General features: G+C 41.5%; 1 protein-coding gene across 3 annotated transcripts in view; it reads right to left on the reverse strand.

Annotated features, from left to right (window-relative positions):
• Positions 1-2,146: 2,146 nt before the first annotated feature.
• The window catches only part of LOC143024734 (mRNA (2'-O-methyladenosine-N(6)-)-methyltransferase-like), a 54,804-nt gene continuing 40,610 nt past the window's right edge, over positions 2,147-16,340 (reverse strand). For all 3 annotated transcript variants that reach the window (XM_076183822.1, XM_076183821.1, XM_076183823.1), the window contains one exon: positions 2,147-10,132. In XM_076183822.1, coding sequence (XP_076039937.1) covers positions 9,787-10,132 — 346 coding nt within the window. In that variant the 3' untranslated portion in view covers positions 2,147-9,786. The remainder of the gene's footprint in view (positions 10,133-16,340) is intronic.

Below are 16,340 nucleotides of genomic sequence, written 5' to 3' on the forward strand. Positions count from 1 at the left end.
TTGGGATAAAAGAAATACAAGGGGACATGAAAAGAAACTCAAAAAGGATAGTTATAAAAGAGAGAGAGAGAGAGAAAAAAAAAAAAAAAGTGGTGGATATCTGGAACAAACTGGATAAAACAATAGTGTGTGCAAAAACTATACATGGATTTAATAGCAAACTAGACACTGTGAGATACAAAGACAGGACACCATGAGCATAGCTCCCCTTCCCGTAAGATATAACCAGGTAAATAAACATACATACACACACACACACACATATATATACATATCTATATATATATACACAGACACATATATATACATACACATAAAATATTCTAATACTCTGGCCATATGTCACTTTCTCTGATAGTTTATTTATAGCATCCCAAAGAATGAATGTGATTCAATATTTTGTAGTCATACCTGAATTCATCAACTCTTATAAAGTTACTGTTCCTAATGAAGTTCAAATCATTTCAAAACCTATCTTTTAGATTTCATCCTCCTCCTACTAATCCTTACTGACAAAATCCCTTTTCTATCCTCTTTCTCAACCAATTATTTGCCACTGTATCTTTACATATCCTACCATCTATGGTTTAATTTCCTGTCTATAATTCCCTATAATTCACCTTATCACTGTCAATGCAATCATCATAACCTGTCATATATATATATATATATATATATATATATATATATATATATATATATATATATATATTTATATATATATATATATATATATATATATATATATAGAGAGAGAGAGAGAGAGAGAGAGAGAGAGAGAGAGTGACATGGGGGAGGAGGAGATAGAGAGAAAAAAAAAAAAAAAAGGATTGGGTGGGAACTTGAAGGCAGGAGCATTTAATCAAAGGGAAAATGTGCCAAAGGGAATGGAAATGGGGTGGAAAAACTGAGGAAGAGGATGAGGATGGAGAGTAGTGCTGGGCAAATACCGCTAATTTCAATATCGAAATTATTGGTGAACAACAATACAGTTACCGAAATTACCGACAGTTTACCGGTAAAAGACTCATGAGGTAGTAGTGACGTCACAAGTTCGAGTCGAGTTCGAAAAATCAATGTTTTTGTCCTTTAATAAGCTATATCTCTGGTTCTATTTTACATATTGTTTTTATTGTTATGTCATTGTAAAGGGAAAAGGTCATACTTTAATTGGTGCTACTATAGTATGCTATCTAGTATCTACTGCGCGAGTGAGTGAATGGAGGGTAGTGGTGGGCAGCTACCGGTGAAATTACCGGTTTTATCGGCAACAAACTTAATGATAGCTTACCGACAAAAATTCTGCTACCGGTAAAGCTTCGTTAACTGATAGCTCGATAAGCTATACCATAACACTCAGAGCGGTAACTTCGGTAAGCACGTCTCGGCTTGGTGGTACTGAGTGACACTCAGTACCACCAAGCTGAGACGTGCTTACCAAAGTTACCGCTCTCTGAATGTTATGGTATAGCTTATCGAGTTATCGGTTAACGAAGCTTTAACGGTAGCAGAATGTTTGTCGGTAAGCTATCGTTAAGGTTGTTGGATAAAACCTGTAACTTTACCAGTAGCTGCCTACCACTACCACCTCCAAACATGAACCCATGCATGCAGACACGAATGAAAATGTATACACCACACCCACCCTCAGACACTCTCCATTGGAGGATGTCTGAGGGTGGGTGTGGTGTATACATTTTCGTTCACTCAGTGCCACCAAGCCGAGACGTGCTTACCGAAGTTACCGCTCTCTGAGTGTTATGGTATAGCTTATCGAGTTATCGATTAACGAAGCTTTACCGGTAGCAGAATTTTTGTCGTTAAGCTATCATTAAGTTTGTTGCCGATAAAACCGGTAATTTCACCGGTAGCTGCCCACCACTGATGGAGAGGATCCAGGAGGAAAGGAGAGGGAAGGAGAGGGAAACAAAAGGGGGGAAAGAAAGAAGAAAGATGATGGGGGAGGGGGGAGAGGAGAGAGAGGGGAGTGGGGAAGAATGAGTGAGAGAGATAGAGAGAGAGAGAGAGAGAGAGAGAGAGAGAGAGAGAGAGAGAGAGAGAGAGAGAGAGAGAGAGGAGGGAGGGAGGGAGGGAGGGAGGGAGGGAGGGAGGGAGGGAGGGAGGGAGGGAGAGAGAGAGAGAGAGAGAGAGAGAGAGAGAGAGAGAGAGAGAGAGAGAGAGAGAGAGAGAGAGAAGAGTGACAGAGAAAGACAAAAATAGAGAGACAAAGAAAGAAAGGAGAGGGAAGGAGAGGTAAAGAGAAAGGAAAAGAGAGACAAGAAGAAAGATGAAGGGAGACACAGAAGGAGATAGGGGCAGTGAGAGGAAGGAAAGGAATAAATGGGAGAAAGAAAGGTAAATAATTATTGTCTCAGTTTTCATAAGTGAAAAACCCACAGCACCACAATGACTGGCAACAGTCCTGAATCCCTCCCACAGATCTCTTTGGGAAGAAGCTTTGGACTGTCACGTGTTACAGCGGTGTGGGCAAGTTTCTATACCACTGGCTGAAAGTGGTAGGAGGTGGGGAGTAATCACCAGTTGTTAGCTGCCTATGTGTAAAAAGGTGTAAGAGACATTGCCGAAGTTCCTCGAGATCCTGGACTCTGTCTGGAGACCAAGTGTCAGCCTTTCAGATGGAAACATGGGGGCTGCCTATTTTGGAGTATCACCACAAGTAGGTACCCAGCAGTGGTCTCAAAGAAAGAGGTAACAAGGGTAAGGAAAGAGAGGGAAGCTAAGTGGAATAGATTATGGTGACTGCAGATTAGCTTACATCAGTCTTATGTGTTGTGGGAGTGATTTCACTCCTGGAATAATGTCTGGAGGGTGGGTAGTTTGATGAAATATTATGGGTCAAGTTACAAGTGCTTACTTTGTAATATGAAAACATGTGCCTACAAGAGGCAGACATGTTGACAATGAAGGAGAAACCATGATACACCAAGCAGTAAGACATCATCCCTACTTCCACCTAGACGTGCAGCCCCCATGAGGACATCCCTCTATTGGCAGTTGACTGCAACATTCTTATGTAGTCAATATTTTCAGGACTTTTGTGGCACTTTTCCTATGGACCAGTCGGTCAACATTCTTCTAGGACTGGAGGTTAACTTCAACTCAAATGAGAATATTAATCACTGATAACACACACACACACATTATACATATATTGGTTGTCATGTAAAATGTCTGACTAAGGGTAAAGTAGTTGAAGGACTGGCTGGTGAGATTACTTAATATGTTTCTATGGGAAGTAAACATAGACGTCCCTCGATTTAATGGACAAAAGGGATAGGCATAAGTCTGACAAATATAATAAATCCAATATACTTATTGTAATTCGATATTAGACTTACCAAGGATTGTGAAGATGAGTTCTTGAAATGCTGTGATTGTATAGTGGAGGACTCGGAAACTTATTCCGAGTCACTGGATTTTGTCCATTTCCTCTGAAATTCATTAAACAGAGGTCTGTTAAACCAAGGGCTGAGTGTACATGTATGTGTGTGTGTGTGTGTGTATTTACCTAATTGCAGTACACAGGAAATGAGCAACACTTGCTGGATCCCATCTCCCATTTCCTATTTTTCTAATAGGCTCAAATTCATGTACGGTTCCAACTTAATCTATATTTTTGATTTCCAATATTATATTTAGATTTGAACTCATGTGCTGTTTGAGCTTGGGCTATATCACCTAAGCTATTCCACATCTATAAGGAAAACTGTATTTCTTCACATCCATTTGACAAGTAGTCTTTCTTAATCTACTTCCATGACCTCTAAAAGCCCTCCCATCTTTAATCAGGAGCTCTCTTCTTTCAATGCAACTTATCCCCTTTAGTGACCTAAACACTGTAATCATGTCACCTCTTTCTCTTCGATCTTTCAAAGTTGGTAGACCCAGTACTTTTAGTCTTTCCTCGTATGGTTTATCTGCCAGGCTGGGGACCAGTTTGCTTGCTGCTTTTTCTATTCTCTCAATCTTGCTTCTATCCTTCATTCTGTGTGAGGACCGTACAACTGATGCATATTCCAGTCATGTGTGTGCGTGTGTATTTACCTAGTTGTACCTAGTTGTATGCTACAGAAAGGGGAGTTATGCTCGTGGTGTCCTGTCTTTGCATCTCGCAACATCTATTTTGTTCTTAAATTCATGTATGGTATTTCCACACACTACTGTTTCATCCAGTTTGTCCCAGACATCTACCACTCTGTGTGGAAAGCTTTTTTTCAGAACTCTTTTATAACTGTTCTTTTTGAGTTTCTTTTCATGTCCCCTTGTTTTCTTCTACCCCAATTTAATAAGTCTTCTCTATCAAGAACTCCCTTTCATAATTCTATAAATGGCCAACAGATCACATCTCTCTTCTTTACTCCAGGGTGGGTAATTCCAGTTTAGACAATCTTATATGTCAGTTTTGAATGTGTTGGCGCCATCTTTGTCATTGCTCTTTGGATTCTATTTTCCTTGTATTCTTTTTTGTACTGGGTGTCCATAGTGTCACTGCATACTACAGTTTTGGTCTTATCAGTGTGACTAGTATTTTCTTTACCATTTCTTCATCCCAGTAATCAAAAGCCACCTTTATTGATCTTAACAAATTGTAGGTTTCTCTATTTTGTTTATCTGTTTGTATGGGGACATGTCTTTGGTGATTACTCCTAGGTTCTTTTCGGAACCAATTTTCGTTACCTCCTTTGCACAGATTGTCCTGATTTTTTTTTTTTTTTTTTTTTTTTACTTTTTCCAAATTCAATTATACTATATTTCTTAATGTTGAAGTCCACTTCCGACTCCATTCCCAGACCTTGTTCAGATCTCTGTAGCAATTCACAATCTTTTTCCGTTCTTACTTTCTTTAGTAGTTTTGCGTCATCTGCAAAGAAGTTCATGTAACATTCTACACTTTCATCCATGTCATTTACATATATAGCAAACATTATAGGAGCCATTACTGAACCCTGTTAGACTCCACTTATCATTTCTTCCCGAGTAGAATTTTTATCTCTGGAGCACCATGCTCATTTTTCTTCCATGCAAGAAATCTATCCATTTCAATAGTTTTCCTTGTATACCTCCTGTTGTTTCGAGTTTATTACTAATTTTTTGTGCGGTACTTTATCATACACCTTTTCTAAGTCCAGGAAAGCACAGTCTACCAATCCGTCCCTTTCTTGTATTATATCTATTAACATTGAATAGAAACACAAAATTTGTGGCACATGACCTTCCCTGTATAAATCCAAATTGTCTTGGATTCAGTTTATTATTCTCCTCCATGTTTTGTCCATCTACTTTTGATAATTTTCTCATAAATTTTGGCTATTGTACTTGTAAGGGAGACCATGTGTGTCTGTGTGTATACATGTTTATGCAGATGTAATTTAGTCTTTAGTTCAACAAATGTAATTAGCTTATCTTCACAGTTGAACATTACTGTTCTTAATTCCTTCACCTATAAAATTCACTTTGCTAATGCAGAAATAATGTGTTTTGATAACTTTAATTCACAAAAAAAATTTTGCATACACTGTTAACACTGGGTGCCGTATGAACATTAGAATTTTCTTGTCCCCTTGTAAAGCTGCTCTTCCTCAATGCCACATTCCTCTTAAGCAGTATTGATTGTTTAGTAAACTTTATTTCCTTTTTAAACTTTAGCTTAAGCCACTGTGAGGTGGCAAAGCAGCAAACACCTTTGTTGGAATTTGGGCATTAGAGATAATACACCCTTACTACCATCACACACTGGCTCTCTTACTGGTACACAAACTGCCATCCATCTAGTTTCTGCCTCCAGATGTCAGCACCTTAGTCTACTCAGCCACCATGCTCCACTTACCATTTGGTAAAACCATGCCCTCTCCTACATCCTCTTTCATACAGACCTCTTCTCACTCCTACCTATGCAAATATCTACACTACAAGCTGTTCCCAGCACCCATGTCAACAAACACACTATTTTTCCCCACCACCTTCCCATCAGTATTCATAACACCCCTTGGCCTATGTCCATTCATCAGCCATGCCTTCTTCATCGTGACATTAATAAATGTTAAATCCCCTTCTCTCTCTCCTCCCCGAGTCATTCTGAAAGACATTGCATGCTAAGAAACTTTTGGTAAATGCTAAATCTGCCTCCATTCAAATGCCGCTTCTACAGTAAAATCTTGGCAGAAAAAAATCCAGTCATAAAAAGCTTAAAATTATCATCTTGCTTTTGTACAGGGAACCCAATGTGTCCAAGTGACAGCAGATTCTACCCAATGGAACGACAGCAAAACTATCCCCATCCATCTCACTAATTAAGAGATTTGTACTTGGAACAACCATATGCATGCATGCATACACATGCACACAACTATAAAGTAAAATGCACATATATCCACACTATATTTGTATCTTAAAGATGTTGATAGTGTTGATGATGTGAAATAGACTGTCAATGCTGATGACACCCGATGGGCACACTCCAGGGGAAACACAGTAGGTCTAATATATGCTAGTTACTAACCTACAACACACACAAACACTTATACACCATCCTTACAAGCACATATCTATGTTCACACATACACTCACTCATGTACATATCTCCCATTTCCTTCACCAACAATTATATTTACACTTCAAACTTGCAGACATATAATGTATTTGGAAGATTTTACCTGGGAACACAATCTACAAATATCAGCAAAACCAGAAAAATGACACTGTATGCATGAGTGGGCAGCAAATTAACATGAAAGAGGAGAAAAATGACACTGTATGCATGAGTGGGTAGCAAATTAACATGAAAGAGGAAAACAAAATAGGAAGAAAAAATAGGTGAGAGAGAGAGAGAGAGAGAGAGAGAGAGAGAGAGAGAGAGAGAGAGAGAGAGAGAGAAAAGCAACACAGGACGGGCAAACTGCTTCAAAACATGGAGGTATAACTGCTAGGGTCCTATCTAAAAAAATATCATAAATATTGAGACACTATAACTGAATTAAAAATTAAGTGATTCAATCATTCTGAAAGGAGAAAGGAGTGTATGGTTTGTCCACAGATGGGGTATTGGGCTATATGGTAAGGTTAGATGCCACAGTTAAGTAAGAATGGGATGCTAAGAGTAACTGTGGTGAAAGAGATTAAAGAAAGAAAAAGACGGAAAGAAATAAAAATTCAGAGACTGATGCAAAGAAGAGGTCCTAATCATGTGGGGAGAAAGTGAGGCTATCTGTAAATTGTGAGAAGTTATACCAGAGGAGACAAAGATGAGACAAAGGAGACAAAGATAAATGGTGAGCAGAGCAAGGAGGCAAACAAAGATTATGAAGAAAAATATGGTTCCTCAGACCATGAAAGGAGATACAAAACTTGTCTAAAGGAGGAAAAGGACTTGATTTTATGGAAATGGGTTTGGTTACAGGGCTGGAAGAAAAGGAGATGGGATGAAGGGGCAAGAGAGATTTTGACAGTCAACAGGCAAGGGACAAATTCAAAATTATGGTGAAAGGCGAGGGGATGGATACTGGGAACTTAAACTCAAAGCTCTTATTTGGGGTGGGGAGGGAGAATCAAGGATGGCATAGAAATAGTGACTACTAGTTTTAAAACAAAATTTAAACAAATGGGCCATAAGTGCTTGCTGGGCTCCCATCTTCCTTTAGAACAGCTGCTTCTTGCTTCCAACAAACTCATGACAAAATCTTTTACAACTTCATTCCCAAGCTAAAAATTCATAAACCTTTGCAATCTACCTATAAGAAATCATACCAGGGATAAAACTGCATGTGATATGAAATGATACATGTTGTATTATTGATGGTGATCTGTGTCATGTATGTATAGTTTGATGTTGAGTACCTTAATGTAGTAATACAATGAGATGGGACAGCAGTGCAGCAATATGTCATGATCATGTATAATGCAATGATGCTTACGAATATATGATGCATTGATGCTTACTGCTGCATCATATGCAAAAGGTGCCTTGATGACATCATGAAAATACTTAATTCAAAAATATGATGTTATGGGTATATTATGTCTCATGATATGTTGGTCAATGAAAATAAAATATACAGCAATATTACATATAATGCCACCAGTATACACAGCTCAAATGCTGTGATGATAGAATGCTTTATGAAATGGACTGTGTGCATGATATATGATACAGTAGTGATTTGCAATGAGAGGTATGTGGTGTGAAGCAATTAGTTAAAATGATAAGGATGATGTTACATGACAATTTTGACATAATGCTTTGCCTGTTGATGTTATGTAGTAATGTACTAACATTTCCTGATAGTCATAAAATGATACAAATAATGACACTATGACACTACATAATGTTATGATTTGAAAATTTATGTAAAGCTATGATGATGTGCTGCCATGTACCATTTAATGATGATGTCTGGCTCTGTGATATTCATGATATGAGGATGAATTCATGCCATACCATTCGGAGATGATGCAATTCTATTTGTAATGCTGCACACAGATGTTATGCTGTATATGACAATGTCATGTGAGTGACAACATGCAAATGCTTAAAATTATGGTAGGTTGTGTGCAGTAATGCAATTCTGTGACAATTTATGGGATAAATGGGATATTCATGATGACAATATATGAACAATGATGTGACAACGCTTGATGCTAAAAAATGTTCCGAGGCTCAACGACTGTCAATGGCAGCAACTCCTCTTCAGTGCCTACATACTGGAGAATGCACAGCATATACAGGCTACTACAGATTAAACTCAGCATCTACAATATATATATGAAAAAAAAAAAAAAAAAAAAAAAAAAAAAATCATAAAAAATAATAATAATAATAATAATGTCATAACAAATGGATAAATATTACAAAACACTGCTATGGTACAATAATAAATCTTTCATCAAAACTGCAATAATAAGGACATGACAGGGTAAAAGAGCCCAGCAGACGCGCAAGTGTGGCAGAGGAGAATGGAAAATATTCAGGCACCTGCCTCAACACCATTTAGCCTTATGGGTTTGGAATTAAATGTACATTTACATACTATTTTATGGCATTCTTTCCTTAATTATATATGCCTATACACCTGTAAAACTGTCTCACAGAAAATCTTTGTATCCGCATAAATGGTTTTACATACATTTCTCCAACTTGCACACCAAAGTTAAGATTTTGTACAACTGTGCCCAGACAAGTTTTTCCTACTATAGATGCACTGATGTAATTGCTTCTACACAACTCTATCACTGTATATGCCTGTACAAACTTGTCTTGGTACACATTCCCATCCCGAAACTGGTAATCTGAGCAGTGCTTCAGCAATTCTTTATAAGTACCACTCTGTGTTATTCATATTTCCAGATGCAACAATTTAATGCAATTGAAACACTGCGACACCTGCAAACATCTGCCAGGCCAAGCAACACCTTTCCTGTGGCATTGATAAATTGGATATTTTTTTTCCCCTTATCGGCACAACTAAGCAAGATAGTCTCCTGCATGGCAGAAGATAAGTTTACACAAATTCCACACAGGTCAACAATCAAAAACCAATCTGGAACATATGGCCATCTTGTAAAATATACTTTTTGAATCCTAATGTTGGTTTCCCCGAGATACCTCTAGAGTGGTGTCCTCGGACAGTTAAAAATATACACTTAGGTTATCTTTACATCTAGCACTCCTCTATCTACACTAAGAAATATAGACTTTTAAAGAAAACATAATGGCAACTATCTCAATACAGTGACAAGAGAAGTTGTGTGAAACCATCACGAGATTACGTGTTACAGTGCAGAGGTTGTTGGGCCAGACACAGCCGAGGGGGGAACAGCTGCTACCACAGCAGCAGTAGTCGTCGTGGCTACTGGCGTGGCTACTGCTGGAGCTGTTGGCGGTTGTGGTTGTGGTTGTAGTTTGTTATCCATGTAGGGAGGAGGTGCCTCTGTAGTAGAGTCCCTTCGTGATGGAGAGAGCATCTCCTGTCTATCTCTCTCTCTTTCACGTCCCGGACGGTATGCTTCCAGTAGGGCATCAACACGATCTTGTGTGGGTCCCCAGCGGGCATATCCAGCATCATTTTGTAGCCAGACCACAAGTGTTCCGTGTACACTTTTTAGTACTACCTCTGTTCTGTAAAGGAAAAAAAAATGGAAACTATTTTTTTTAACTCCAATTTCATATCTCATTGGGGGACACATGAAATGAGGAGGGAGGGTCATCATGGAAGTGAAGCAGCCCTGCTGTTGATATGCTGTGTCTTGCTGCATTGCTTCTGACCTGGTCTGTGGGCAGGGGACAGGAATGAGATTAGAGGGAAACAAAGGTGGTGGGTGACAGTGAAATGGGTGCGAGTGGGTGCATGCCTTACTTGGCTGCCTTCCTCATAAGGGGTAAGAACCTCTTGGTATATAGATAGGCATATCTCATGAAACAACTGGAATCACAACATTTTAACATGCATTATCTCATACCAGTGTGACTCACCATGGTCTTGGACCACATGTTGGGCTCGTGATCAACAGCTATTACCCTCCCAGAAGAGTGTGTTACCCCACACTTTAATATTGACTGCCTTGGGGCACTTATGGAGGGAAGGGAGAAAGGAAGGAATGAAGGAAGAAAGAAAGGAAGCAAAGAAAAAGATATCCTTATAAGGAGATGGTCCAGCCAAGAAACACATCTATCCTTCATCCATCCCACACTTATCCAACAGCAATTTGTTGTCCTTTTTATCTTAGGTCCTGGATGAAGGCCCGTCCCCATTCTCCACCCACTGCCTGGGCCAGAAGTAATGCAGCAAGACACAACACCTACACAACAGGACCCAACTTTCCCTCCTTTTCTGCTTAGAAGTAGAGATGACAAGGACAAATCTTTTCAGCCAGGATCATTTATCACCCATACACAACCACTTTCTACTCATACCTATATTTTGCCTTCTCCCTTTCCTGCTCAACAGACATTTACTTTTTACCCATGGCCTTTTCACTCTTACAAAGGAGTGACTGAGGCATAGCACACACTCACACCAAAAACAAATAAAAACCTTTTCAACCACCCCTTCCATTTCCTTGAGGATGAGGGAAATAATTGATACATGTACTTGCTTTTCTCTCTCTCTCTCTCTCTCTTTTTTTTTCTTTTTTAAAGGAATGTCCCCTTTAAGGCTACAACTAAAGTGGAAATACCTGTTGGCAGTATTCTTTTCCCCCCCACCACAGGGTTAAGCAAAATGAGAGAATGAATATTCAGAGTAGTAGTACTGGACAGTAACAAGAGTGGGGGGCAGCATAACAGAGGGACAATCGCAGTATAATAAAGTATCACCATTTCTCTATGAATAGAGATTTCCTCAACCATATATAGACCCTAAAGTATCAGCTGCATGCTACTAAGCTGCTTTTAACCCCACAATAACATGCAGTCAATACCACAGACAGGGGAGCCAAGATATGAGGGAGAGAAGGGGATGAATGGGAGTGGAGTATGTGGGGATGGAATGGGTGGTAGTGGATTTTATGCCTTTGTTTTTTGGCTACCTCCCTTGTAAGGAGGTGTATGCCTTGGGGGATTACAAAGTGAAATGACAATAGGCATTTGAGAATGAATGCAAAGAGGAGATTATATGAAGAGATGATTGTGCCAACAGCACTGTAAAGGGCAGAGACCTGGAATTTAAGAGAAATGTCTGAGAAGTATGGTAAGGGTTACAAAGTTGGATGGAGAAACAAGGAAGTGAGGAGGAGACTGGAGGTGGAAAAAGAGATGGCAATTAGGGCTGATGAAAGAGTATTGGGATGGTTTAGACACATGGAAAAAATGTGTGAAGAAAGCTTAGTAAAAGAGGTTGGAAGGCAAAGAAGGATGGAGTGAACTTAAGTGGACGACCAAGGATGAGATGGATGAATGGGGTGAAGGGGGTGCTGAGCAAGAGGAGAAAGTCTGTTGACCAAGGATTTGAGTAGGCAGGAGATAGGGGTGAGTGGAAAATGGCTGTGTATAATTGATACTGTGATGCAAGGAAGGGAGGGGGTGGGAGATGGGGGCTGTTAGGGAGTTATGTGTGAATGATATTTTGACAACCCAAAGGGATCTCTCCCCATCTTCTTTTTCTGCATGAGGGGATGAAGAGGGGAGTCACTGGTTAAGTGAAGTGGCCTTGCTGTGGATAAGCTGTGTCTTGCTGCATTGTTTCTGACCCAGGGCAGTGGGCATGATACAGGGATCACCTGTCATTCATGAGGAGCTAAGATGAGAGGGAGGAGGAAAGAGTGGTGGATGGGAGTAGAATGGTTGGGAGTGGAATGGTTGGGAGTGAATGTATGCCTTTTGATTTTGGCTACCTCCCTGGTAAAGGGAAAAAAGCCTGTGGTATATATATAGATGGATTTACATGGATACATATAGATACATACATATACCAATGGCATTTTCCCCCTTACAAGGGCGGTAGCCAAAAAGAAAAAGGCATAATAACCATTCCCACCCATTCCATCCCTAATACACTCCACACCCTTCCACCCTCCCTCTTATCTTGGCACCTCCTGGATGATGGGTCATCCCTGCATCTTGTCCACTGCCCTGGGTCAGAGGCAGTGTCGCAAGACACAGCACATCCACAGCAAGGCCGCTTCATTAAATCGGCGACCCACCCTCCCTCTCCGTCCCCTCATGCAGAAAAGGAGAAGATAGGGAGAAATCCCTTCAGGCTGCGTCAAATTTTTCTCGCACATAGTACCTCACCCCCCCATCCCACCTCATGCATCACGACATCATCCATATACAACCTTTTTCCATTCACCCTGTCTTCTGTCCTCTCCCATCCTTCCTCAGAGCCCCCTTCACCCCATCCATCCACCTCATCCTACGTCGCCCCCTCATGTTCACTCTCTCCATTTCTGCCTTCCATACCTCTTTTACTAGTCTTTCTTCACCCATTCTTTCCATGTGTCCAAACCATCCTAATACTCTTTCATCAACCCTATCACCCAACTCCCTTACCACCCCTGTTCTCCTCCTCACCTCATTTCTCACTCGATCTAGCCTAGTAACTCCTATCATACTTCTCAGACGCCTCATCTCAAACAAATTCAAACTCCTTCTCTCTTCCTCTCTTATGTTCCATGTTTCTGCCCCATACAGTGCTGTTGGCACAATCACTCCTTCATACAATCTCCTCTTAGCATCCATTCCCAAATGTCTATTTCTCATTACACTTTTCAATCCACCAAGGTTTTACTCGCTTCTCTCAATCTACATTCTACCTCCACCTCCACTCCACCCTTTCCTGCCACACTTCCACCTAAGTATCTAAAACTATCCACTTCCTCCAGTCGCTCTCCCTTAATGCTCACTTCCAGTCTATTTCTCATTACACTTTTCAATCCACCAAGGCATTTACTCACTTCTCCCAATCTACATTCTACCTCCACCTCCACTCCACCCTTTCCTGCCACACTTCCACCTAAGTATCTAAAACTACCCACTTCCTCCAGTCGCTCTCCCTTAATGCTCACTTCCAGTCTACTGCCACTTTCACCCCTTGTACATCTCATCACCTTACTTTTACCCACATTTATCTTCAACTTTCTTCTTTCACACACTCTCCCAAACTGTCACCAACTTCCTCAATCCCTCCTCTGATCCTGCTACAAGTGCAGTGTCATCCACAAACGACAGCTGGCTCACCTCCCACTTTTCTTCATTTTCTTTAACCATCTCCAATCCCTGACCCACCACCCTTGCATTTACCTCTCGCACCACCCCATCCATGTATAAGTTGAACAGTCAGGGCAACATTACACAATCCTGACATAGTCTCACCTTTACCTCGAACCATTCACTCTCTCTACTTCTAATCCTGACACATGCTCTACTACTCTCGTAAGAACTCTTGACAGCTCCTAGAAGCTTTCCTCCTATCCTGTATATCTGCAAGGCCTCCCACAGTGCCTTCCTGTCTACCCTGTTGTAAGCCTTTTCCAGATCCATAAAAGCCCAAAAAACATCCTTACCATTTCCTATTGCTTTCTCACATATCTGTCTTACCACAAAAAAATTGATCTACGCAACCTCTACCTGTCCTGAAACAGGGGAGTGATTGGCGAGGAGCAGTGTGGATACATATACATACATACATACATACATATACCAAGGCTTTTTCCCCCTTACAAGGGAGGTAGCCAAAAAGGGAAAGGCATAAAAACACTCCCACCCATTTCATCCCTACATACACTCCACACCCCTCCCACCCTCCCTCTCATCTGAGCACCTCCTGGATGACGGGTCATCCCTGCACCCTGCCCACCGCCCTGGGTCAGAAGCAGTGTCGCAAGACACAGCACATCCACAGCAAGGCCGCTTCATTTAATCAGCGACCCCCCCCTCTCCGTCCCCCCTTGCATATAAGGAGAGGACGGGGAGAAATCCCTTCGGGCTGCGTCAAAATTTACTCACACATACTACCCCACCCCCACCCCCCCGCCCATTCCTCCTCATGCAATCACAACATCATCCATATACAACCATTCTCCACTCACCTCTGTCTTCCGTCCTCTCCCTTCCTTCCTCAACAGACATTCCCCTCTTCCCCAAAGCCCCCTTCACCCCATCCATCCACCTCATCCTAGGACGTCCCCTCATGTTCACTCCCTCCACATCTGCCTTCCATACCTCTTTTACTAGTCTTTCTTCACTCATTCTTTCCATGTGTCCAAACCATCCTAATATTCTTTCATCAACCCTATCTCCCAAATCCTTTTTCACCCCTGTTCTCCTCCTCACCTCCTCATTTCTCACTCTATCTAGCCTAGTAACCCCCACCATACTTCTCAGACACCTCATCTCAAACACATTCAAACTCCTTCTCTCTTCTTCTCTTATGTTCCACGTTTCTGCCCCATACAGTGCTGTTGGCACAATCACTCCTTCATACAGTCTCCTCTTCGCATCCATTCCCAAATGTCTATTCCTCATTACACTCTTTAATCCACCAAGGCATTTACTCGCTTCTCTCAATCTACATTCTACCTCCACCTTCACTCCACCTTTTCCTGCTACACTTGCACCCAAGTATCTAAAACTATCCACTTCCTCCAGTCGCTCTCCCTTAATGTTCACTTCCAGTCTACTGCCACTTTCAACCCTTGTACATCTCATCACCTTACTTTTACCCACATTTATCTTTAGCTTTCTTCTATCACATACTCTCCCAAACTCTGCCACCAGCTTCCTCAATCCCTCCTCTGACCCTGCCACAAGCGCAGTGTCGTCCGCAAACAACAGCTGGCTCACCTCCCACTTTTCTCCATTTTCTTTAACCATCTCCAATCCCTGACCCACTACCCTAGCATTCACCTCTCGCACCACCCCATCCATGTATAAGTTGAACAGCCAGGGTGACATAACGCATCCTTGACGAAGTCCCACCTTTACTTCAAACCACTCACTCTCTCCATTTCTAATCCTGATACATATACCAACAGATAATCCTGATACATATACCAACAGATAATTTTTATGACCATCACATGTAGGACTCAAACCTACCACTCAGAGGCCATAAGGCTACTGGGCAGCAGTAGATTCAAGTACTACACCCGATGGTCATAAAAATTATCTAATTCATGTTGCTATCCACTAGTGAATTTCTCACACATACCAACAGCTTTTTCCCCCTTACATGGGAGGGAGCTAGAAACATACATACATACATATACCAAGGCTTTTTCCCCTTCCAAGGGAGGTAGCCAAAAAGGGAAAGGCATAAAAACACTCCCACCCATTTCATCCCTACATACACTCCACACCCCTCCCACCCTCCCTCTCATCTGAGCACCTCCTGGATGACGGGTCATCCCTGCACCCTGTCCACCGCCCTGGGTCAGAAGCAGTGTCGCAAGACACAGCACATCCACAGCAAGGCCGCTTCATTTAATCGGCGACCCCCCCTCTCCGTCCCCCCTTGCATATAAGGAGAGGACGGGGAGAAATCCCTTCGGGCTGCGTCAAAATTTACTCACACATACTACCCCACCCCCCACCCCCTCGCCCATTCCTCCTCATGCAATCACAACATCATCCATATACAACCATTCTCCACTCACCTCTGTCTTCCGTCCTCTCCCTTCCTTCCTCAACAGACATTCCCCTCTTCCCCAAAGCCCCCCTCACCCCATCCATCCTCATCCTAGGACGTCCCCTCATGTTCACTCCCTCCACATCTGCCTTCCATACCTCTTTTACTAGTCTTTCTTCACTCATTCTTTCCATGTGTCCAAACCATCCTAATATTCTTTCATCAACCCTATCTCCCAAATCCTTTTTCACCCCTGTTCTC

The sequence above is a fragment of the Oratosquilla oratoria genome, chromosome 4 (genome assembly GCF_046742065.1).
Source record: "Oratosquilla oratoria isolate Oo_2021 chromosome 4, ASM4674206v1, whole genome shotgun sequence".
In the NCBI taxonomy this organism is placed as follows: Eukaryota; Metazoa; Arthropoda; class Malacostraca; order Stomatopoda; family Squillidae; genus Oratosquilla; species Oratosquilla oratoria.